Source organism: Schistocerca americana, chromosome 1 (assembly GCF_021461395.2).
Source record: "Schistocerca americana isolate TAMUIC-IGC-003095 chromosome 1, iqSchAmer2.1, whole genome shotgun sequence".
NCBI classification, from domain to species: domain Eukaryota; kingdom Metazoa; phylum Arthropoda; class Insecta; order Orthoptera; family Acrididae; genus Schistocerca; species Schistocerca americana.
In genome coordinates, this window is record NC_060119.1 from 705422771 (window position 1) to 705449092 (window position 26322).

The 26322-nt window shown below is 37.9% G+C and overlaps 1 protein-coding gene across 3 annotated transcripts in view; it reads left to right on the forward strand.

Moving 5' to 3' along the window:
* LOC124609730 (USP6 N-terminal-like protein) overlaps positions 1-26322 on the forward strand; it is a 130452-nt gene that overhangs the window by 94511 nt on the left and 9619 nt on the right. For 2 of the 3 annotated variants that reach the window (XM_047140097.1, XM_047140096.1), the window contains exon 8: positions 2845-2958. The exons of the other annotated variant lie outside the window; for it this stretch is intronic. In XM_047140097.1, coding sequence (XP_046996053.1) covers positions 2845-2958 — 114 coding nt within the window. The remainder of the gene's footprint in view (positions 1-2844; positions 2959-26322) is intronic. 3 annotated transcript variants of the gene reach the window in all.

Genomic DNA, 26322 nt, shown 5'->3' on the forward strand with positions numbered 1-26322 from the left:
TGGTCAGAAATTCCCTTGTGAAACGTTTTAGGACCAACGGTACATAAATGATATGACAGACAGGGTGAGCAGCAATCTGCAGCTGTTTGCTAATGAGGTTGTGGTGTACAGGATGATGTCACAATGGAATTACTGTACGTGGATACAGGGTGGTTAGACAAAATTTCTATTTGATGTGGTGAATGGCAGATTGGTCTAGCAGTAGAAAAACTAAAGTGCATGCCGATGGATAGGAAAAACAATGCTGCGATGTTCGAATAAAGTATTAGCCATGTGCTGCGTGACACAGTCACATCAATTAAATATCTAGGCATAATACATTAAAAATAAAATAAAAACAGTCTCAATTGTGTTTTCAGATTTTTATTCTTTAGCAGCTCTGACCATTTTCAGGCTTTTCCACACAATTATGGATGCAGGTGGTGGCAGATGGTGTGAGCTCCTTAGACGTAAGAATCACAAAATTTGTGCTTATATGGCTGGGACTTGGACATGGATCTCTTTGCTTACTAGGCAGGTGTGCTAGCCATTACACTACCACAGCATTGATTTTTAGCGTTTTATACTGATAGCTGCTTTTTAAAATTTTATCTAGGCATAATGTTGCAATGCAATATGAAATGGAGTGAGCACGTGGGGACAGCAGCAAGAAAGGCAAATGGTTGACTCATTAATTCAGAGAATTTTTTGACTTGTTAATTCAGAGAATTTTAGAGAAGTGTGGTTCATCTGTAAAGGAGTACTGCTCGAATGTTTGGGATCCCCACCATATCGTATTAAGGGAAGACACTGAAGCAATTCAGCTGCTACATTTGTTACTAGCAGGTTTTATCAGCAAGTGAGTATGATGGAGATATTTCATGAACTAAAATGGGAATCCCTGGAGACAAGATAATGTTCTTTTCATGAAACTCTATGGAGAAAATTTAGAGAACGAGCATTTGAAGTTGACTGCAGAATGATTCTACTGCCACCAGTGTATTTGTTCCATAAAGATTGTGAAATAAGAGAAATTAGCACTTGTGCAGAAGCATGCAGGCAATTGTTTTCCCCTCACTCTATTTGCAGTGGGGGAAATGTGGAAATGATGAGTAGTGGGACGACGTACCATCGCCACACGCCATACAATTGCTTGAGGAGTTTGTATGTAGATGTACTACTTCATTGTTAATGGCCTTCTGATTGACTAGCTTCTTTCTGATCTCGATCTGCATCTCCTCAAAGACAATACTCATACCCACTTTAGTACTGCAATGGTACTGTTTCGGCTATCGACTTTGATTGCTTCCCCCGATCTCATGGCTTCACTACACTGATCATTCCACTGTGATCTTAGTGACAGTAACACTTTCCAGTAATCCTGTCACTTCCTTATCACCTCTTGATGGTCAGCGTGCCACGTTGGGCCCTTCAGAGAGCCATCTCCATCATTGTGCGTAAACATCACTGTGGTAGACTCCTCCTATAGCAATCACCCACACTGCAGGAGCTGCTAACCCCACCCTCCTTTTATGTGGGCCCACTCTATCACCAGTCAACCAATGGTATTCCATCAAGGCATTTGTGGTTAACAATATTCACTCATTCTCAAGGAAATGCAGATATCATATAGTGAGCACTCAAAAATTTGAAGTTTGATAAGAATTCTTAATCATTATAAGTATGAACCGTTTTAAAGGTTTCATTTTTATTAGGCTCTCAGCAGAACTGAAAAAGTCAAGAAATAATTATTTTTCAAATGAAAGTTGAAAGACCTCCTTGTGGCACAGTCCATTCACTCTGTATTTAAGTTTCTTGCAGTAGTTTGGAGCCTATTACTGTAACTGGCCTCTGTTTTATTTCCTGAATAGTTTTTCTTTTTTTATATTTTTATTGACATTCTGTGAAATAAATATTTCATTCCATGACTGAATAGTTTTGGCTCATGTGGTTCCATGCTTCCACAGAATCAGAGATTATTATTATTATTATTATTATTATTATTTGGGAGGAGACACTTTTTTTATGAACTCCATTTTGCACGAATTTGTGATTGGACCTCTCTGATTTTATCTAGTGCCATTTAATTATTTGCCCCAACATTATACCCTATGTGTACTTCCAACACGTATATAGTCATGTCAAGTAATTTGTTGTACAAGTTTTTTGAATGATTGTAGAGGCACCTTTAACATACGCATCAAATATATCAGCTGGGTGTGTGCATATTTTAAAATTCGTGTTGTTCCCTTGTGGTTTCTCAGTTACTGCAGTTATATATGGTCGCTTTCCTGCAATATTGTGATAATTTAGTATTCACAATTGAAATGCTGTAAGTTTACTTGTAGCAAATAACCCCATTTCAAAAATTTTAACTTTTCAGGGTAAACTGCAGTCTGTCATTTACTTTTGCTTTCCAATACAAGGTTACTTAAATCGTTCAGTTTCCAGGTTGAACTCAGTATTGTTGAGGACTAGTGTACAAATCAAATTTATTATTGTTTTAGACAGTTCTCTGTATTCATATGCAAAACTCCAATATTGTTATCTGCATGACCTGTTCTGCTGACAGGCTTATCTAAAAGTTGCTTTTCAACTACCTTATGCTGATTTAGTATGCACTGTTCCTTCTTTTATGATAAGATAAATGTAAGTTAGAGTAATTCATCTGTAGTAAACAGATGCCAATAAAACATTACTTTAAACAAAACAAAAAAGAAATCTTAAATGAGTGCTATGTTTTAGCCTTTTCCCAGTTTGCTGTTGTGGCTATAATTCCGTACACAGGGATTATGTGATGCAATTTGAGTAGATGTTGCAATTATTTCTCCTTATATCTTTTCGTGTCACTATTTATATTAATAGGAAAAACATCTCAGGAAAATACAGTGACAGCAGCCCTATTGAGTCCTGATGGGACAAGGCCAGCAGTGCGTTGGCTGTGTGGTGAAGACACTGCAGAGGATGGAAGTGGCACAGGTGTGTCTGTGGCAGCAGCAGTGACTTGCTTGCAATCTTATGCCATCAAGGTTACGTTGCTTCCTAATCCAAGACTTACTATGCATGCCTTTTTCAGTTTTTCAGGCATTAGTTTTTTTAAAAAAAAGTAGATAATTAGTAAACATAATCATTTTACACTGCAGTAGTGATCATCAATTCCTTCTACTGTAGAGATTCTTTTATGATTTTGAAATCTGTAGATTTCTGAGTTGCAGTAGAAAGTACATTTCTAATGGAGCTGCTCTCACGAGAAGTTTTCAACAAGGTATCATGAAGTGTAGACTTAGATTGTATGTGTGTTGAAACTTTTGTAAACCCAGTTGTCAAACCAAGATGACCATCTTTGGCTAACAACTTTGTGAACACTGGCTCATCAGAGGTGGTAGTTCCCCCCCACCCCCCCCCCCCCCCCCCCCACCCTCAGAAATCTTACTCATTGTATTATATGGTCCTCCAGACCAGACCTCATCATTAAAAAATGTGCTAGTGGCATTTTGAGAATTATTTAAAGTTCAGTTTGCAGCGTACATTTGAAAGCTACTTTTTTTTCCAGACTAAAAACTCAAAGACTGTTGCTGCTTTGTTGTGTGTAATAATGTACAGGATGCCATGTACTGGAGTATACAAAAATAGTAGAAACATATGCTTACATGCTAACGTTCTCCTAGAGTTTGTAACAAAAGAGAACTGGTTACCAGCAGTTTAAAGTGAAGCAACAGGGACTAAATAAGTGACAACAACTGTGAAATTTAATTTTGTGGTTTCTGAGAAATTCCAGTTCACTTATTTGCTTTCCTTTTTGCCATTTGGTTTTGTACAAGATCTGTAGGCACTGCTTCCAAAGAACTGAGTGAGATGCAATGGTAAGGTTGCCAAACTCATATTTAGCTGAAGCATGGCTCAAATGCTTATCTGACCAACCATAATTTATTGTAGAAATGACATATTGTAACACGTGAAGCTGCTGTATAGTTTATTTTTAATTGTCTGACCGGTTTTGATCAGAGATCATTTTCTTGTACTGATTTGTACTGGAAAATGGTCTCTGGCTAAAACCAGTTGCGTAATTAAAAAAAAATTAAACAGCAGATTCACAGTCAATAAAAATCACCCTAATTAGTTTTTCTGTTGCTTTCCAGAATACTTTCTAACAAGTAATTGGCTAATTTAATTCTCTTTCCTTGTTCATACACTGGTGTTCTCTTTATAATGATCTTGGTGTCAGTGGGCTAATATATTCTCACCATTTTTCCTAACTGGTTGGTGAAGAATATATGCTGACTAAAAAGCGTTATCATTTTACTAGCCCTCATGCCATTCACTTACTTCCAACACCATAACTACCAAAAGTTCATGTAATAAGCCAGTTTCATAATCACCTTTGCTATTTTATACTTGTCTTTCACTTTTATTCTTTTACAGAAATTGTTTCTAAACATACTTAGATTAAGACAAGTTGTTATTTGACATTTGTCACATGGCAGTAAAACTTTGCCATATTTTATGTCAGCCTTATCTCACTTAAGGTTTGGGCTGTGAGCATGGCAGTTTTCACTCACTGCGGCCAGTAGGAATTCAGTGGGCTTCAGCAGAGCTTGATAATGGATTGTGTATATATGCCACTGAGGTAACTGACACTTTCTTGTGCAACATTGGCAACAGCATATGATAAGTGTGTAACGGTGAGATATTTGAGTGGAAGAAACTAAGTGCCACAGCATGAAATATCAATTATTGTGTAATTTTAATCAGACTAATAAGTTCCACCCAGACACATATTCCGTACTGACATAAAACGTAACTCCACCTATTTCTTTCTTGTATAGTTACACACAAAAAAGTTGTGATAAGCTATTCAGTCAGTAAAGCAAATACATTTTCAGTGATGGTATATATCTGTGATCTGCGAAATAAATAATCATAGTATTTGCAATGCAAAGTAATAAATATCCACAACTCAGCAAGTACATGTTCCATAGCAAGCATTTGTGAGATTCTCATGAGGCACATCTGAGAAAGTAATATCTCTCCATTTGATATCCACTTCTAGATGAAGGCATCCTCCAGACTGATTCATGCATTGTGGTCTCAGCTATGTGCTTTTATATCCCCCATCCATTTTTTCTGATGCCATGTACTCACATTCCATTAGGGTGTCTTTACTTACCTCTTAGAATCTAGCCATGAACTTCATTAGTCCATCCACTGCCCATTTGCCTTACTATATATCTTTTTCCCACTTCACCGTTTTGTTGCTATTACAGCCACAATTACATATCCTACTTCAGCCCGTTCCATGATGAGTTTGTTTGATTTTCTCTCTTTCCAGGTAATTTTCAACATGAATCCTTCCGTTGTTAACCAACTGTAATTTTTTTCTGAATTTTTTCATGAAAAGTATATTTTTCATTACTGTAAGTCAAAACTGGTATTGAACATTACTTGTAAACTTATCTTTTCAGACACATCAGAAGACTAGTTTTTAAAACTGTAGTTAATGTTGCAACAGCACCCCAGGCCATTTGTACTGTTTTGCTGTCCATCTAATTATCTGCAGCTGCCCCCAAATACAAAATTCATCAACTATTTCTACAAATTCGTCATTAATTTGTACAGTTTTCTGTTCAACTTATTGATTATTGGTTTAAAGTATTCTCAGGTCTATTTTTGAACTTGCTCTATTAACTTTTTCGATTTGCTGCTGAAGTTTGTGTACACTGAAGTAAATTGTAGAATGTCATCAGCAAACACAAATGATTTAGGTAAGTTCCATTAACACATAACCCTCCATTTTTCTCAATTTGAAGACCTGAAATCTTTACTTACTTTTGGTAATATGGAATCTCCTTGCTTGACTCCTCTTCAGATCTGAAATTCCCACTCTCCTAAGGGACTCAGTAGTATTGATATGACATGTATAGTCTTCATTCTATTAAAACAAGTTGCTACAAATGGTGACTTAACAAAGAACTGAATTGGAGACACCTTATAAGCAATAACATAAACCTTACAAACTTAACAGTCTCATCTACTTTTTATTTGTTCTGCTGCTGCTGTCCCAGTGGTGGTCTTCAGTCCAAAGACTGATCTGAGGCAGCTACTGTATTTTGTGCAAGCCTCTTCATCTCGAACTAACTACTGCAACTTACATTCTTTTAAATCTGCTTGTTGTATTCATCTCTTGGTCGCCCTGTACGATCTATACTCCCCATGCTTCCCTCCAGTATTAAATTGGTGATCCCTTGATGTCTCAGGATGTGTCCTACCAACTGATCCACTCTCCTCATTAGGTCGTGCCACAAATTTCTTTACTCCCCAGTTCTGTTCAGTACCTCCTCATTAGTTACGTGAATTACCCATCTGATTTTCAGCATTCTGTTGTAGCACCAAATTCGAAAGCTTCTGTTCCCTTCTTGTCTAAACTTTTTATCATCCTTGTTTCACTTCCATACATGGCTACACTCCATACAAATATTTTCAAAAAATACGTCCTAACACTTAAATCTGTACTCGGTGTTAACAAACTTCTCTCCTTTGGAAATGCTTTTCTTGCCATTGCCAGTCTACATTTTATATCCTCTCTACTTCGACCATCATCAGTTCTTTTGCTGCCCAAATAGCAAAACTCCTTTACTACTTTAAGTGTCTCATTTCGTAATCTGATTCCCTCAGCATCATCTGATTTAATTCAACTACATTCCATTATCTTCATTTTGCTTTTGTTGATGTTCATCCTATACCCCTTTTCAAAACACTGTTCATTCCGTTCAACTGCTCTTCCAAGTCCTTGCTGTCTCTGACATAATTACAATATCATTGACAGACCTCAAAGTGTTTATTCCTTGTTCCTGAACCTCAATTCCTATTCCAAATTTTTCAGTTGTTTCCTTTACCGCTTGCTCAATGTAGAGATTGAATAATATTGGAATAGGCTACAATCTTGTCTCACTCCCTACTCAATCACTGCTTCCCATTCATACCCCTCAATTCTTATTACTGCTGTCTGGTTTCTTTACAAGTTGTAAATAGCCTTTCGCTTCCTGTATTTTACTCTTGCTACGTTCAGAATTTCGAAGAGATTATTCCAGTCAACATTGTCCAAAGCGTTCGTGAAGTCTACAAATACTATAAACGTAGGTTTGCCTTTCCTTAACCTATTTTCCAAGAGAATTCATAGGGTCGATATCCCTCGTGTGTACCTACATTTCTCCAGAATCGAAATGGATCTTCCCCGAGTTCAGAATACACCAGTTTTTCCATTCTTCTTCTGTACAGAATTTATGTTTGATTTTTGCAACCGTGACTTATTAAACTGATAATTCTATAATTTTCACACCTGTCAGCACTCACTTTCTTTGGAATTGGCGTTATCATATTCTTCTTGAAGTCTGAGGTTATTTTGCTCATCTTGTACATCTTCTCACCAGATGGAAGAGTTTTGTCATGGCTGGCTCCCCCGAAATTATAAATAGTTCTAACAGAATGTTGTCTACTCCTTGGGCCTTGTTTTGACTTCGGTCTTTCGATGCTCTGTCATGTTCTTCATGCAGTATCATATCTCCCATCTCATCTTCATATACATCCTCTTCCATTTCCTTAATATTGCCCTCAATTGCGTCTCCCTTGTCTAGACCCTCTATATACTCCTTCCACATTTCTGCTTTCCCTTCTTTGCTTAGGACTGGTTTTTCATCTTCATACAGCTGGTTCTCTTTTCTCCAAAGGTCTCTTTAATTTTCCTGCATATATCTTTTCCCTAGTGATGTATGCTTCTTCATCCTTATTTGCCCTTAGCCATTCCTGCTAGCCATTTTACACTTCAGTCTCATTTTTTAGATATTTGTATTTCCTTTTGCTTGCTTCATTTAGTGCTTTTTATATTTCCTTCTTTCATCAGTTAAATTCAATATCTCTCTTGTTACCCAAGGACTTTTACTAGCCCTCATCTTTTTACTACTTGATCCTCTGCTACCTTCACTATTTCCTCTCTCAAAGCTACCCATTCTTCTTCTTTTGTATTCCTTTCTCCTGTTGTTGTCAATTATTCCTTAATGCTCCCTCTGTAACTCTCAACAACATCTGGTTCTTTCAATTTATCCAAGTCCTGTCCCCTTAAATTGCTACCTTTTTTGCAGTTTCTTTAGTTTTAATCTACATTTCATAAGCAATAAATCGTGGTCAGAGTCCACATCTGACTCTGAAAATGTCTTACAGTTTAAAACCTGGTTCCAAAATCTCTGCCTTACAATTATAGAATCAATCTGAAATTTTCCAGTGTCTCCAAGCCTCTTCCACTTATACAACCTTCTTTCATGGTTCTTAAACCAAATGTCGGCTATGATCTCATCATACATTTCTTCAATCGCTTCATCATCTGCGGATCTAGTTGGCATATAGACTTGTGCTACTGTGCTGGGTGTGGGCTTCATGTCCATTTTGGCCACAATAATGCATTGACTATACTGTTCATCTAACGCATGTTCCTATTTTTTTATTCATTATTAAACCTACTCCTGAATTACTCATATTTGATTTTGTATTTGTAACCCTGTATTCACCTGACCACAAGTCCTGTTCCTCCTGACAACGAACTTTACTAACTCCCTCTATATCTAGTTTTAACCTATTGATTTGCCTTTTCAAATTCTCTGCCTTTTTAAGGGATTTGACATTCCTGCTTCGATCCATAGAAGGCCAGTTTTGTTTCTCCTGATAATGATATCCATCTGAGTACCCTTTGCCCGGAGATCCAAATGGGGGATGTTTTATCTCCAGAATATTTTACCCAAGGGGATTCCAAATCATTTAACCATACAGTAGAGCTGCACAACCTTGGGAAAAATTATAGCTGTAGTTTCCTCTTGCTTTCACCAGCCGTTTGCAGTACCAGCACAGCAAGGCCATTTTGGTTGATGTTGCAAGGCCAGATCAGTCAATCATCCAAACTGTTGCCCCTGCAACTACTGAAAAGGCTGCTACCCCTCTTCAAGAACCACACGTGTGTCTGGCCTCTCAACAGATACCCCTGCATTGTGGTTGCACGTATGGTATGGCTATCTGCATCACTGAGGCATGCAAACATCGCCAACAACAGCAAGGTCCATAGTTCATGGCAATAAATTATAGAACTTCAGAATCTGAAGATAGGCAGTGGAACAGGAAGAGTTGTTAAATAGCATAAAATTGAATATCATAGGTTTATATGAAATGAAGCAATAAAATGGAAACCACATTCAATTAAAATCTGTACATTATGATATATTACAGAGGAATAGAGCAGGAGGGAAATTCAGGTGTAGAAAGTATAGCGAAGGAATCTCTAACAATATGGTAAGATTTGTAGTAAACAAGGAGGTTAAAATAAAGGAGAAATTGCATTATTTATGCCAAACACTGATGTCAGTTGAAGCCTGTCCGCCACCTTGGGGAGACTGTTTCTGTTTAAAGCCCTCTGTTAAGTCTAGCCTCTTAGTGTCAGTGTGTTGAATTGACAAGTCAGGTCTGAGTATACACTTTGAAACAACTACCTTTGTGGATGAGTGTTCATCATCAGACAGTTGAAACATTAATGCTAATTCTCACTTGTTGAACATGGTGTACTTTGCGGCAAAATAGCCAGACGATTTATTCCTGCTTTAATTAGGTCGAAGAGCAACACTGCAATACTAACATTTTACAATGAATCACCATTGTGATGGAGGCAGGCTTTGCATTTTCATTGTAAGGGCGTCTCCTTACTTTCTAACCTCCTTGGTTGTAAAATTAAAGAAAAGATATTCTGTGGTAAACGCCCAAGCCTATTCACTGACTTGTTCACACTCTAATTTTGAGGTAGATAAACTGCTTCAAATCCCACTACTATGCAGTAATTGGGGGTTTTAATAGGAAAGTAAGACAAAACATAAAGAATAATTCTTCAGTATGAAACTGCAGACTGTGTACCAGAAATGTCAGAAGTTATACTCTAGTAGAATTAACAGAAAACAAGAAGTTCAGGCATAACACGTTCTGCTATAGGAAAACGAATAAGAAATGGGCTTGTCAAGGACCACATGGGGCTAAAATGAATTTTACTACATTTTATCAAACAAAGGGTGTGATCATTCTACACCATTTCAGAACTTCTAAGTGATCATGCAGAATAAAAATAGATACCAAAATGGAAACAAACATGTACATTAGGCAAGAAATGAGGACTGGAGATTATTAGAACTCATTTCTGAACGGGGAGGTTTACTGGATTTCATGAAGCAACAGGTGTAGTGTCTTGGAAAATAAGTATTATATAGACATAGATTAATGGGCAATTATTTAAGAAAGACTGTCAGAAAGTAACCTCCATTTTCCTGTAACATGTTAAGTAGTGGGAGAACTGAACATTCACTGCAGTGATTAGTGCAGTAGGTCAAATTACTTTTAGCGTTTGAGTAGTGAGAAAGTCGCATTGTGTTTTATTTGTGTACAGTAGTCATTCAAAATGAACACTGCAATCAGAAGTCTGATAAATGTGAAATATGTCTCAAAGATGTTGTCATTCATCGTGAATCTTCTTCCATAGACAGACTGAATATGATAAGTGAATATAGTGTGTGTCTATGGTTTCATTATTTAATAGTCAAAGGATGATTGTTCAGAAACCTACTTAGGACAGAAATATATAACATGTAATTGCAACAAATTGCCTCTGCCTTTTGGAGGGTGTCCACATCAAAACTGGTATTACATAGTAACCAAGTGGTTGTCGTAGCAATATTTATTGGCAAGGTACAAAACGCAGCTAAAACAAGAAAATATTTACATGTTCAGTGATGTAGATAAGAAGGCAGCAGTGTCGTATCTCATTGAATAGCTCTAATAATTTAGCACTGGGCATCAATACATAATGGAACAGTTTTTTAGAATATTCTCTCTCTCTCTCTCTCTCCCTCTCTCTCTCTCTCTCTCTCTCTCTCTCTCTCTCTCTCTCTCTCTCTGTGTGTGTGTGTGTGTGTGTGTGTGTGTGTGTGTGTGTGTGTGTGTGTGTGTGTGTTTGTGTGTGTGTGTGTGTGTGTGTGTGTGTGTGTGTGTGCAGTAAATATTCTAAACATCAACCAACTAATCCCATGTTTGAGAGCAGCATTCACAGTGGGGCTGCATTCTGGCTGGTGCAATGTATTGCAAGACAGTGAAACACTTTGATGTTATGTATTAGAACAGCTCATGATAATGGGAGGTGCTCTCCATAGTATTAAGTAAAGAAACACCTGAAATTGTTCAACTTAAACAAGGCTCCAGAGCCCAACTTAATCTATACCAGATTCTGTACAGAATTTGTGGCTAAGTTATCCCCCATTTTAACCGTCACATACCATAGATCCTTCAAACAAGAAACTGTGCTCTGTATTTGGAAGAAAGCCTAGGTCGCATGTCCCTACAAGAAGGGTAAAAGAAGTGATCTCCAAAACTACTGTCCAACATCATTGACATCTCTCTGCTGTACAATCTAGAACATGTTCTGGGCTGAAACACAGTGAGATATCTCAGACAGCCCACTTCAATGCCTACCAGCTTTAATTCCAAAAACATTGGTAACTCAAAACCTAATTCATGCTTTTGTCACATGATGCTGTGGAAGTCGTGGATCAAGGCAGTCAAGTGGATGCAATATTTATTGGCTTCCAGAAAACATTTGACTCAGTAAGTCACCAATTCTTATTATTAAAACTACATGTGTTATCAAGTAAAATTTGTGACTGGATTGAGAATTTCTTAGTGGGGAGGATAGTGATTTAAATGTTCATAAATATAAAATTGTGCACTTCTCATTATGAAAAAAATATTGTACAACTCCACAATCTGTGAGTCACATTTAGAATCAGTCAATTTGTACAAATACTCTGGGCTAACAATTTAGGGGGATGAAATACAGTGATCACATAGCCTCAGTCATAGGGAAAGTAGGTGGCAGACTTCAGTTTATTGGTAAGATAATGGTAAAATGCAGTCTGCTAACATAACACCCTACAACCCATTGTAGAATATTGCTCAAGTGTTTGGGGCTCATACCAAAAACAACTAACAGGGAATATTCATTGTACACAAGGAAGGACAGCATGAATTATTACATGTTCCTGTGACTCATGGGAGACTGATGAAATGTGATGTTTGCCCAAGTTCCTGTGTTTTTTTTTCTTCAGATTCTTGTCATTTTTAACTGTTTCCACTACCCAATTTTTATTGTAATTTCTCATATCCTCTCAAGGACACTTCTGAATAGTTTTGTTTAACTCAGACTATCCATTTTATATTGGTTTTCACCTGAAAAGTGTTTTAAGAAACAACATGTTCTCCTTTTGGCAAATTCTACTGAAAAAAGGCCTATTTCATCTTTGGTATCTAAGCCAAAGTTTCCTGTTGATGGAACATGCTTCATTGTTGTCTTGCTTTTGCTTTAAAATCCCTCATTACCATCTTGAAGTGGAATTTGTGTCATTCTGTGTGTATTATTTGTAGAAACCTTCTACATCTTCAAAATGTGAGCACGTTGTTGCAGGAACTTGAATGATTTCCATGGATTACTTGTTTGTAAAAAGGGCTTGCTATTCTATTTGAGATTCCATCAATATCTGTTAATGTTGTTTTCAATTTTCTTCTGAACAAAAGTCCACATCAGAACTTTTCCCCAGTTCTGTTCTTCACATAACTAAAGTGATTGATTTCAGTCAGTGCACTACTCTTAATATGCTTTCAATCAGGTCATAGTTCTGACATCTTAGGAACTTGTACAGGCCTGTCAGTCATCCGACACTCCTACTCTTTGTGCAGTAGGTTGCTGTGGCCCAAAGATTTCTGTGGGATATTCAAATAGTGCTAAACCTTGGCAAGGGTATACTCAAAGAATTCTCAGTTCAGAGTGCTTACGAATCTCGGGGTCTGAAACTGACACTACTTGTTCTTGTGTCAAATTCTTTTCAGCAGAGCTCTCAGGCCACTAATTATTATTGTCTTGCAGTGGTTTATCTGGTTTTGTATAACTCTTATGTATTCAAGGTTAGACCAGAGGTTTGTATACAGTGAATCACAAAGCTGTTGGCAATGCAGGCTAGTTAGCAGCCCACCCATACTTGTTATTCATAAAGCGATCTGTCAAGATGGTTGCCTTATGGGTACGGACAGCTGTTTTTTTGTGGATATCGGGTTTGTGGGTTGGTACCTAACATGTTCGGTCTCCTGAATCCTAACTGAGATGTAATTAAGAGCTCTGCTATCAATTCAGAGCAGAGGCAGCTTTTGCAACTGATCATTTGTTCACACATATTTATGTTGAATTAATTATGATCATGCTTCAGCCATCCAACCAAAACACTGCAGTGGAGTTTGATTTTCTGTAGGCAATATCCTTTGAAATCAGGCTCCTTGACATATTGCTGTCAAAGCAAAGTACAGTTATTTTAATAACTGCCTTATGACAGTTTTTTTTTCCTCAATGTATTCCTCTATCCAGTCTTTTAAAAAAAAGTGTGGTTGCTTATATCTATTCACCATAATAACGTGTTTTACATTCACTTGTCATTTGGTATCATGCTTGGATGCTCTTTTTTTTATTCACTCCCTAGTGTTAGGTTGATTCAGAATCCCTAACCTGTCAATGAGACAAAAATCAGAAGATAAATGTCACACTGCTGGTCTGAAGGAACAGGATTAGTCTTCATATTTTAATGCAGTTTTGCAACAATTTTAAAATCTAACTTCCCTTGGTCTTCATTGGTTTCTCAAATAATATTGGAATTTATTTGTCTTTCCTGTAGAGTAACAGTGGAGTAAATAAATAATTTCTTGAGATTTGTGATAAGGAAGACAGTCCAAACTTTCATTTCATTTGATTCCCTTGTCTGGAATACTGAAAATTCATACGCTGACATTGCAGTAGTCTTCGATAGTCTGATTTCTGAGAGTTATGACACTGTTTGCAGAAAGCTATAATACTACTTCATATTTATCCAGATAAAGTTTCCTGGAGTAGCAGGGTGTGGCTAGCAGTGTTGGAAAGTTGCTTATTGTCATTAGGTTCCTCATAATGAACATGATCACTAAATAACAAAGATGAAGTGGATAGATTGCTACGCCCCACATAGAGAAAATATTAGCAGCAGACAGGCACATTTAAACTCTATTAAATGTAGACAAAGACAAAGTCTTTCCTGAGATGTAGAAAACACACACGCGCATGCGTGCAAAGCCTCGTCTACCTTTAAATGAACTTGCCTGCCACCCAGTGTGTTCCCTTATTTTCCAATGTTCAGTTATTGAATAAGATAGAAAATACATAGTGTTTGTACTCCACAATAGCATTTATTCTTTTAACTGAGTTTTCCATGAGTACTTGACAGAACATGACAGCAGTATGAAATAGAAAACACTCTCCTAAGATTTTGCATTTAAATCTTAGTTACTTGATCACAAACCTGCTTTTGGCTTCCTAGTCAATTATCATGTGACAATTGCTTCAAGTAACTAGTTGTCATCTGCCGATAGCCTAAGAAGCCATAAGCTGCTTCATGATCAAAGAAATAATATTTTACAAATTATCCGAAAAGTGTTTCCTGTCTAATATATTTGTCATTTTCTCATAAAGTGAGATAACCCACATAATTATTTTATTGCAAAGGAAGGTAATATTGATACATTTTCTCTTAGATGAGTAGTGATTGAAAAATGTATTTTCATCACACTTAACTGCCTTGACAGAGGCACCATTTTATATCCCCCCTCTCAATAGAACTACAGAGTTCTTTTGCTCCAGATTAGGAAGTCCGCAAAGCTCACATTTAGCCATACCACCACATAGTTATAACAAGAAATTAGAGAGTAAAATGCATGTAAATTTGAGATTTTTTAAATTATTGTTTTAGTAGAGTGAAACTATGCATAACCATAAAAGTTATAAAATTCTGTACAGAAAGATGGTCATGAAAGTAACAGGTTATTGATGAATTGCGTACTTCTATAATTGGGATCTGAATAATTTTAGTGGAATCACTATCTGTGATCTGTTGTGGAGCATGCAAAAGTTCATTAACACCATGTTCTTCACAGAACATTTGCACTGTCTTACTAGTATTAATTTGTAAACTCTCTCTCTTTCTTACAACAGCTGCATCTGTACTCTTCAGATCAGTGCCTGGTAGATAATTCTTCCCATTGTGTCACTTATTATTAGGGCTGCTTCCTATTCCATTTGCATATAAATCACCACTTCCGTGTCTCTCTGTGTGCTGTAATCAGTGTAATCTCATCTTCATGGTCTACTGGATTGATGCATAGAGGATTGTGTGTTCCTAGATTCCTCACTTAATGTGTGTTCTTGAAACTTTGGTAGTAGATTTGTGTGGGTTAGTTGATATATATCATCAAGCATCTGACAGTTCAAGGTTTTCATATTTATTCTGTGATACTCTACAGTGAGTCAAATAACCTGTCACCATTGTTACCCTTCTTTGTACATTCAGTATTGTTTCTTTCTTTCTCCCCCCCCCCCCCCCCCCCCGCCCCCCTGCTAGGTATGGTCCCACAAATTTGAGCAATATTCTACAATAAGACATATGAGAATTTTGTAAGCAGTCTTCTTTGTAGGCTGACTGCATTTTCCCAGTATCCTACCAATGAACAGAACGCTCCACCTGCTTCACTTCTGATTCATTCCATTTTATATGCATACAAGCTGTTGCATCCACACATTTATATGAGTTGACTGATTGTAGTTGTGACTCATTGATATTGCAGTCATAATACAAGGTGTGTTTTTATTTTGAGAAGTGCATAGTTTTACATTTCTAAATGTTTGAAGCAAGTTGATTTGAAATCTTATCACAATCCTACTGTATATTTGAATAGACAGTACTTCATTATAGATAACTGCATCATCTACAAAAAGTCTTAGATTACTATTAATATTGCCTGCTGGATCATCAATACACAAAATGAATTATAAGAATCTCAGCACATTTTATTGTGCATGCCTGAAGTTACTTTTATATCTGTCAGTGACTGTCCATCTGAGACAACATGTTGCATCCTCCCTGCCAAGAAATTCTCAGTCTCATTACAAATTTCAAAATTTCGTTTGATATCCCATATGATTGTAGTTTTGTTGGTAAGCATTGGTGTGGTGTCAAGTCAGGTATGTTTCAGAGGTCAAAAAATTCTGAATCTACCTGACTGCTTGATCTGTGGCTTTCAGGATGTCATTTGAGAACACACAAGTTGGTTTAGCATGACTGATGTTTTTAGAATCCTAGGTTGTTTCACGGAAGACGTCATTCTGTTTTAGATAAATCATTATGTTTGAGCTCAAGATATGTTTTAAAACTCTACACAGATGGACTCAAAGGATATCGAACGCTTCCTGTAGACTGGTGTGACCCATGCTTTCTTCCAACTATTGGGCAAAGTTTTTTGTTTGAAGGATCTGCGGTATACTATTGTCAAAAGAGTGACTAAGTGGACCAAAATTCTGTGCGGAATCTGATAAGGATTCGATTGGACTCTTCAGTTTCAGCGATTTCAGCTCTTCCTCAACACTGCTGAAACTAATATCTATAATATGTATCTTTGCAGTGAAGTGAGAGTTGAGGTGGTCGGCGATCCATAACGGTGTATTTTGAGTTGTTGCATATTATATATTTGGATGAATGAAAAGCTGGCCACTGTGGCCGAGCGGTTCTAGGTGCTTCAGTCCAGAACCACGCAGCTGCTACAGTCGCAGGTTCAAATCCTGCCTCGGGCATGGTTGTGTGTCATGTCCTTGGGTTAGTTAGGTTTACCTAGTTCTAAGTCTAGGGAATGATGACCTCAGATGTTAAGTCCCATAGTGCTTAGAGCCATTTGAACCATTTGATAAATGAAAAAATAATCATAAATAAAATTTGACAAAACAATTTAGTGCTGTCTAGCAGTACAAATGGAGCTACTTGTTACCAGCGTATGGTGAATTAAGAAACAGCAGATACCAGGATCAGACTCATACTTACTAAATTGAGGGTTAGCAGTTTTGTTCCAACTTCTAACAACTGGGGCAGTACTCATGGATTTTACTTTGTAAAAGGACATTTGAAAAAGGAGTTCAGCACTTTTGCCTCTCTCTCTCTTTCTCCGTCTTTTTCTCTCTTTCCTACCCTCATTTTCAGTCCCTGTGAGATCAACTAGCAGCTGGACAGAAAGTGTGGTGTCACTGACAGCCCTTATGTATGATAAGATATGCAGGCTGGCCAGCTCACCAGCCCTGGTTGTTAATCCAGCCTCATAAATTGAAGTACCTTGCAATGGCTCTGTCTGTTCGTTCAGGCTGATCTCGGGAGCTGCTCTAAGGGATTTTGATAAAGTTTTCACCAATAGAAAGACTGATTCATGAGGAGGGATTTTGTATGTAATTTGTTATAAATATATCATGCAAATTGATTGAACTATGGTGAATTTAAGTCTTCCACTGCTGTGAAAACAATTCCATTGCCGTCTAGCAGTGAATGACGGGACTTCTTGGAATTGTGGTATCTTGCATGGCCTGGCGATGCAGTCATGTGGCTTTGTGTGGCAGAGGGGGTTTTGTACTGATGTTGCGTGATAGAGGGTCCTCTGTACCAGTGCTGCATGGCAGAGGAAGGTTGCTTCATACCATTGTTTTGTTGAAGAGGATGCTTCATACCCATGTTGCATGGCAGAGGATGCTTCCTGCCAATGTTGCATGGCAGAGGGTGCTGTGTACCAGTGTTGTGCTGCAGAGAGTGCTTTGTAGCACTGTTTTGTTGCAGGGGCTGCATCACACCAATGTTGCATGGCAGATGGTGCATTAAAGTGACACTACATTGGGAGATGTTAGAAAATGTCACACGGAAATATAGCTCACACTTGACTGGCACTGGAGTCACACAGCTGTCAAGAGGCCATGGATCACACTGAATGCCATTGTGGTCGGATGGACCTCACTATACTGCTACATCTGGTGGCCAGCAAGTGGCTGTAGCTCATTCCAGACTGAAACTACAATGGGGTGGTGGTAACTGCACATTAGCTTGCAGCACCCATCATTGCTACAAACTATCACTCTAATGCCAGTTACATATGGAACACAACAGTTGTCTCCTGAGAACTTTCCTGGTATACACCACTTCAGTTATCTGGAAGTGATTCTATTCAGCTACCTAATGTTGTTCTCAGAGTTTTAATCATAACTTTATGCAGTGGCACATAAACAAAATTACCACTATGGCGGACATTTCCTCTGATCATAGATACTTACTACTACCCAGGCGAAGCCGCGATGGGTTGCTGACATTGTATTAAATATGAAGTTAGGCTGTAGTTAATCACATTTATATTCAGTGCATTTATCTCCCTCAAATTGATAAACATTATCTAAACATGATGCAGTTGTTAAGAGAATGGAATCACATCCAGAAGTAGCCACCAAGTGAAAGCCGTTGCCTGGCTGTTTTGATTTATATTTTCTGTGGCATCGATAAATCACATTAAATTTTAATCTTCCTTCCAATCTGAATAACTTCTGTGTGTCTATATTAATTTCACAGTTAAAGGCATAAAACCCAAAATGGGTGCATGAATATCTATGAAGATGGAGTTGATCAAAAATAATTACCAGCAGCTGAACAGGAACATCTGGAGCTAGGCTGAAAAACTGTGTAGGTGCTGGCAGGTTATTGTAAACCCCTCTATTAAGAAAGAATAATAAACGGCAATAAAAGAAAAACCGTTGAGGTGTATGTTATTTCAGACTCCCTGTTGGTGCCTTGACTCCTAATTCAGGCATTGGAATGACTTTTCCCCCCTCGAACACTTGCTTGGTTTATCCTTTCTTTATTTTCCCTAACAAAGGACTCACCTAGAAGCTAATTTTTGTGTCTTGTTAGCTTGGCTTCAGTTGTTCCTACTCTGATAACTTTTAACCAGATAATTCTCTTCTGCCTAAAATAGTGTTAATATTCATTTTACACTTCGTTTTTATTGAATAGAGAAAATAACTATTTTATCAGATGGCAGCTAATGTGTGAAAGGAATAAAGCTAACAGGAAAACAAACATTGGAAATCTCTGGTTTCTTTTATTATCTGTAAAGTGTTAGAAAATAGGATATATCAAACATTCAGTAGGTAAGTCATCACACTATTTGAATAAGAAAGACTTGACAAGAGAGAACAATAGAAGGAAAAAGAAAGGAAATACTGGCAACATATGAGACCTGTGGTCTGGAGGAGTTTGTTGATAAGTTACAGATAATAGGAGGCCAGGCAGGCAGTAGAAGTATAAATAATACACAGATGGACTAGGAACACAGAAAGGGGAAAGAAGCAGCAAATGGAAGAGGAGGAGACAGAAGTAAGTTAAAATAGTCACAGTTCTTAAGAAGTGGAAAAAAGAATCTGATGTATGGTACACTTTACAGATTTCATGCCACATTTCTTTACCTTGTTGAACTCCATATCTTTCTTCTGTCAGTACACAATTAGATCCCTAATTGAAAATGATTCCTTCAGCTGTGAAATTTGCTGTAGCTGCCATGTGAAATGTTTCCTCACCTACAGACTTAGCTTTTCATATGAACATGTCTGTTTATATTCGGATTCACTACACAAATACGGCAGGCTTTGTTGTTTCCTGATCTCCTCACAATTTACTGACCACCCTGGTTCATAGCCAACATACGAAACCAGATTTAACACCAAAACTATGATTCTGCAATCGTGCCTTAAAAAATGGGCTGTCTGTGCACATTCACATTGTCACTGCACTCCTCTTATCTAAAACAACTTGGTCTTCCCCGAGTCCATCTAGAACACGCTAGGTGATGCCCGACTGCTGCCCCATTGCCTGTGGTGACATCAAGACATTAATGCTTAAGAACATAGACTTTTGTAGCTTCTGCTGACAATGATAAAAGCTCTTAGGTTCTGACACCACACTGACTTTTGTGACTTCTGCTGATGATGATAAAAGCTCTTAGGTTCTGGCACCGCATCATTTATGGCAGAACCTTCAAGTCTGACATTTCAGTCTTTTTGCTGAGACCTTTCATGGCACTGTCTGCAGATTGTGCTAAATGTCAGTCTTTCACAAATCTAAGGAGAGTATTTCTCTGGATTTTTTGCTGTAAATGATCACGATGGGCTCTTCATTGATGTTGATGTGATTCTTGGAAGTTTTCATAAGTGCATAAGTGGCTGCAGGGCATAAGTGGTGCCTCGTTTATGTTTACAGTTGCATAATTATGCTGGTGGCATCCTTTTAGTACTGATGGGATGCAGCCAAGCCTTCTGCAGCCTAGAGGAGTCGTCATGATTAAAATTGGATCATTTAGCAGTTTAGATTCTCTCTCTGACTTTGAGTTTATGTTGGAGTGGTGCTATTTCTAGAATGCAAAAATTAACAAAATCTATATCCTGACTGCAGGTTTCACTGCGTTCAGCTATGGGTGACTGACTGGGTTGCCCGAGAGAAATTGTTTAATGCAGACCTGCCTCTCATATATACACTTTACCTAATTTTGTATACTGCAGCAGTTGTGGTTGGCCTTCCATTAATCTTAACACATCTTTTATTCTTTAGCTGCTTGAAAAAATGGCTTTAGACATTGATGCTACAGTAGCTTTCTAATGGGATCAGTCAAACTCTTTATGTATGATAGAATCGCCAATTGGTGAGGGTCTGTTAGTACAAGAAAATTGAATCTTGCAACCAACAAAAGTAATAGGTCCTTGTAGTAACTCCTGTTGACCAGTCTCATTTGGTGTGATTGTGAATGTATCCACTGTCTTGTACACTGGTAGTCTGCTCATCCTCATGTATCTTCTACGGCGGTACGGCATGGCTGTGTGCTTTGTGCGGCTGCCTCGAGTCGAATGAGCCTGCAGCTGCCTCAGAACAGGATGTACTTCCTGCCCCCCACCCGTACGTGCAGCGCCAGCGTGCCTTATCAGTACTGATTGCGCAACAGCCAACTTGATTTTCCAGCAACACGGGCCTAGTAATACTAGGGCCCGTGTTGCCCGGCTGCCTCGCTCAGCGGCTAAGTCCCACTCAAGGTCACCCGCCTTACACGCCGTGAGGCAGCTGCAGGCTCATTCGACTCGAGGCAGCCGCACAAAGCACACAGCCATGCCGTACCGCCGTAGAAGATACATGAGAAGGAGCAGACTACCAGTGTACAAGACAGTGGATACATTCACAATCACACCAAATGAGACTGGTCAACAGGAGTTACTACAAGGACCTATTACTTTTGTTGGTTGCAAGATTCAATTTTCTTGTACTACAACAGAAGTTGTCAGTGGTAATGCATGGTTAACAATTGCTATTGTGAGAGGTACTGACAAACCTCTTCAAGGACTGGAAGCCTACAATGAGAGAGACATAATTTCTTATCGCACTTTTGCAGTTGGCAAATGCAGGGCTGGTTTCTTTGAGTAAGGTACAGCTAAATTCCTTCCTCATTTTTCTCTAAACTGTGCTTCATCTCTAATTATGTCATTGTCAACATAATGTTAAAACACTAATCTTCCTTCCTTCCCTCCTTCCTTCCTTCCTTCCTGTTGACTTAGCATCATAATCATTTGACATCAGTATTTTTCTTATATGACTCAATTCTTGTTTTAAAGTGGCTTCACCACTGTTACGATATCGTCTTGCTGAGAACTGCTTGTTTTTGTGTTGATGAGAATCTGTGTACTGCTACCTCCAGGTATTTGTCTGTTTCCTGTATTCTGTATTTTCGATTGAATTGTCTCCAGACATTCTGCAGCTTCTCCTCTCCATGTGGTCAAATGACAGAAGTATTGTCCACATAACAAAGCTAATGTGATGGTTTTGTAGATGTTCCTTCAAGAACCATGCCTTGAAATGTCCCTATGAAGATATTTACAGCCAGAAGTGACAGAAGAGAACCCACAGCTACTCTGTCTGCCTGTTTACACAATTCTTGTAATTTCAAATAGCTGGACTGTAGGCAATGTTTCTCTAACAGTACTGGGTCTGTTGGTACCTGATGCAGTAAAACTTCTTCTGTAGGGACATTTGTAAATAATGATTTTGTGCCATAACTCACCAATATTATTCTTCAGGAAGTCGTTATGATCTGTCACATTTCCACCAACAAGTAAGACTTTTGAGTTAGGTGTTGTAAAAATTATGCTGGGGAGGGGTTGGGGGGGTGGGGGGTGACACAAAATTTTGACACTTTTTTTCAGATTCTCACCTATTACCCATATTACCCAGAAACTATGTATCCCACTAAAATTTTTACGATCACCATAATGAAAGAGCGTTAAATTTTACATCGAATGACGTACTTAAATGTCAAAATTGGTGCAGCCGTATGGCCGCAATCAGTTGTCAAAGTTTGTTCATTTTTATCAATTTGGCCCAAACGTCGGCTCCAACTCCTGTAACTAAAAAATGGCTACTACAAATAAAAAATGTTAAATTATCAAAGTTGTAAAGCATGAAATTTCATGTTACAAAAGCATATAGTTTTTCAGTTTGAGACAATATTAAGTGTTCATACACTTGGAAGCTAAAGTAATTCCATTTTGTTGCTTTTTGTAAGTCAGTGGCTCAGTGAAATGAAATTTCCAATATGAAGACATAAATCTGTCCCATATTCAAGTTTAGAGGTATCCATACATCTCCCTCGATTCACATGTTGTAAACAGCTGAGACTGCCATATCCTGCATTCCTTTGTTATTGTTTCCATTGGTAGCTGTGCCCAGTCTTTCTGCGTTGTGTGAGGAACGCACTCAAAACTCTGTGTCTTGTAAAATTCCCATTTCTTCATTTGAATTTACTTTTGTTGTGCAGTCAGTGCATTTAAAATGAGTACTCCAAATAGTACAGAAAAGTGTTTTATAAGCAATGGCAATAAGGCAGATGGTGATGTGGTTAAAGTGAAACAGAAAGGGCTGAAAACCCTACTACAGTACAGTTGTATAGGAAAATTGCTGCATATTGTAAGTTATTAACTGGTCTGGCTGAAGTTGAAGTGCATAATCCTTATCAGAAGTAGTAGAATAACCCAAAACTGATTAGATCGTCTTTGATAAAATGCCATGCACCATCAACATCAAATCTTTGATCATAAAAGAAGGTATTTGATTTCAATAAACAGTGCTTTTATTGCAGTGAGGAAATTGATTCTAATTAGGAGATTGTTCATAAAATTGTGAAACCTATATTAAGAAATACTGTTATTTGCCTAGCTGAAAGGCAACATAATGACTGGGCTTGCGGAGTACTGGAACTTATTCATGAGGAGGACATTTGTTCCAAAGATGCACTTGTCAGAGGGATTTTTACTGACCAAACAGGGGTGGAGGAAAAGAAGGAAGTCTGAATCCACACAGACAGATGAAGCAATGGAAATGATTTCTTCCTAAGTAGAACAGTCAAATGAGTGCCAATTTACTTTGTAGGAGTTAAGGGTCCAAATCGTGAATGGCTGGGAGGTAGCTGTAAGGATCACAAAAATCCGACTCTTCTGGAAGTATGGTGAAGAAATGATTATTATTGATGGGCATAAAAGTTGCACAGTAGTGTGGTACTCCAGTAATTCTTCCAGTTTCAGTCCTGCATTTGTCATTTTCAACCATGGCCTTGCACGGGATATGATACCATAACCTCTTTTTTTGGTTGAGGAAAAAGGAAATTATTAAACCTTACAGAGCGACAGCTACATCTCAAAGTGCAAGCTGCTGAATTTATTAAACCTTCACTCTCTCAAGACAGAATAGCACAGGCAGGAGAACAGCTGATCTTAGCACTGTATGGGAATTCCAATTGTGTGACTGGATGAGCTCAGGGAAGGTGGCACTCATTGCGATCCTTCCACCAAGTTCCATCTTGGCTAGGGAAGACAATTGACCCATGCCACTGGGGCTGGAAGAAAAACTTATCAGGCTTGTTTCCCATGGTGGTGATGAGAGATGTGGCACCACACATGCCACTGAAGATGGTTTTCTGCTGATCTGGACTGAACTGAACTGCTCCTTGACATGCAAACACTGTTGTGGATTATCTTATGAGAATGCTCAAGAATTTGAGCTTGACAAGAATGAGGAAGAGATCGGAGATATGTTCCAGAATGAGAAAATTGGTGAAGGTGCCACAGGGGATCTTGAAGATTGGATGCTGGACCAGGACCTACTGCAGGACTGAAATGTGATAAAATGTGAATCTCTGATACTTAAATTATGTTTTTTAATATTGTCATGCTCTTTTATTTGTTCATTTGAACACATTTTTGTATTATTCAGACATAAATATTTATAGGTCATTGCTGTGTACCTAGTTTTCATTTTAGCATCCATTCTTACCAATTAAGGCATTGATAAAAATGATTAAAAATAGAAATGAATGAAGAAAATTAAACAGATATACACTGAAAACACACATACTTGTTAGAGAGCCTTCTTCCAACTGGAAATTTCATTTAACTGAATAACTTTGACTTACAAAATAATAATAATAATAATAATAAAATGGAATTACTTTGGCTGTCAAGTTTATAAATGCTTAAACTGAAAAACTAGATGCCTTTGTAACATGAAATTTCATGCTCTACGACTTTGATAATGGCATTTTTCATTTGGAGTTACCATTTTTGAGTTACATGCGTTGGAGCCAACTTCTTAGCCAAGTTGGTAAAAATGAATGAACTTTGACAACTGATTGCGGCCAAACGACAACATAAAATTTAATGCTCTTTCACTTTGGCAATAGTAAAATTTTCACTAGGATGCATAGCTTCTGAGTAATAGGTGACAACCTGAAAAAAAGTTCCTACAGCCACCCCCCCCCCCCCACACTTGCCACACACACACACACACACACACACACACACACACACACACAAATTGTCCCGAGGGTTTTGGAGGTCGAAAACTTGGATTCAACATACTCCCAACTATATGCACAAGATACAAAAAAAAAAAAATCTTCTACCCCATTTTTTGTTAGCAAAAAATGCTCTGATACTGGACTATTGCCTTTTCTATATTTATTTGACCAATGTGTGAAATTCAGGAGTAAGCAAAGGTAATTGGAATGGCTAATGGAGAGACCTTTGAAACCCAATAACTAATGTTTTTAGCTGATATCATAGAAATACATAGTTGTTAAAATATGCACTGAAAATATAAATTTTATACTATAAATCAGGTAAGGGGATTACAAGTTTGATCATGCAAGCAAGTGTTTACTTAAAATGTGAAAGACATGCTGTGGGTGACAAAAGTAATGTGTATGTTGAAGTGTTTGTGGTCAAGACTTCTCTTTGCTGCAGAAAGTTGCTAGAAGAAAGACCACCATTTTTATTTAAGACGTTGGCCGTTACAGGTAGTAGCATCAGTGTTTAAATGACAAGAAGTTTTTTACCGGTATAAATGTATTATTTACAAATAAAAGAAAGCATCTTTTCCCTGTGATTGTATTTGTCAATGTTGAAGTTGATCAGAAGTAATAGCTAGCTGTTAAAAATTTTCAAGAAAAGTTCCGTATAGGGCTTTTGTCAGCACCAGTAACAATTTTGTGTTGTCTGTGCAACTTCCATTGGTAAATATCTAATGTTGTTTAATGTGCTAACATTTATATCTGTGAATCAAGTAATAATATTCACAGCCAGTTTTGCTGAGTTTAATTATATATACAGGGTGTATGTAAAGTCCGGGAACACTTTCAATTATTTATTGCACAAGAACTAAATATTGTACAGATGTCATACATATTGCATTTTGAAGAGAAATTCTGAAAGAGTGTGTTTTGTTACAAACATTCAATATGCGAACCACGAGTGAGTGACTCAGCAGATGTCAATATGTTTATCCAATTCTTGCCATACCCGTCCCAACATGGCATCATCGACTGTGGCAGTCGCTTCCCGTATTCTCTCTCCCGGAGCTCTGCTACATCAAGTGGCAGAGATGGTACATACACCAGATCTTTAATGTGTCCTCACAGAAAAAAGTCACACGGAGTGAGATCTGGTGATCGGGGAAGCCATTTCATGAAACAGGTGTCTCCTTCTGTGGCACAGCACCTGCACTCGCCATGTTTGCGACTAGTGCTGACTATCCGCAAATTACAATACTATGCTGTGGCGGTGTACATGAAAGGAAACTCTCAGGGTTTCTCTTCAAAATTATGTATGTGTGATATCTGTACAATGTTTGGTTCTTGTGCAATAAATAATTGAAAGTGTTTATGGACGCCCTGTGTGTGTGTGTGTGTGTGTGTGTGTGTGTGTGTCAATCCTGCACGTGCTCATATGCATGTAGGTTAGCTTCTTTTTCTTAAAAAGATTTGTGT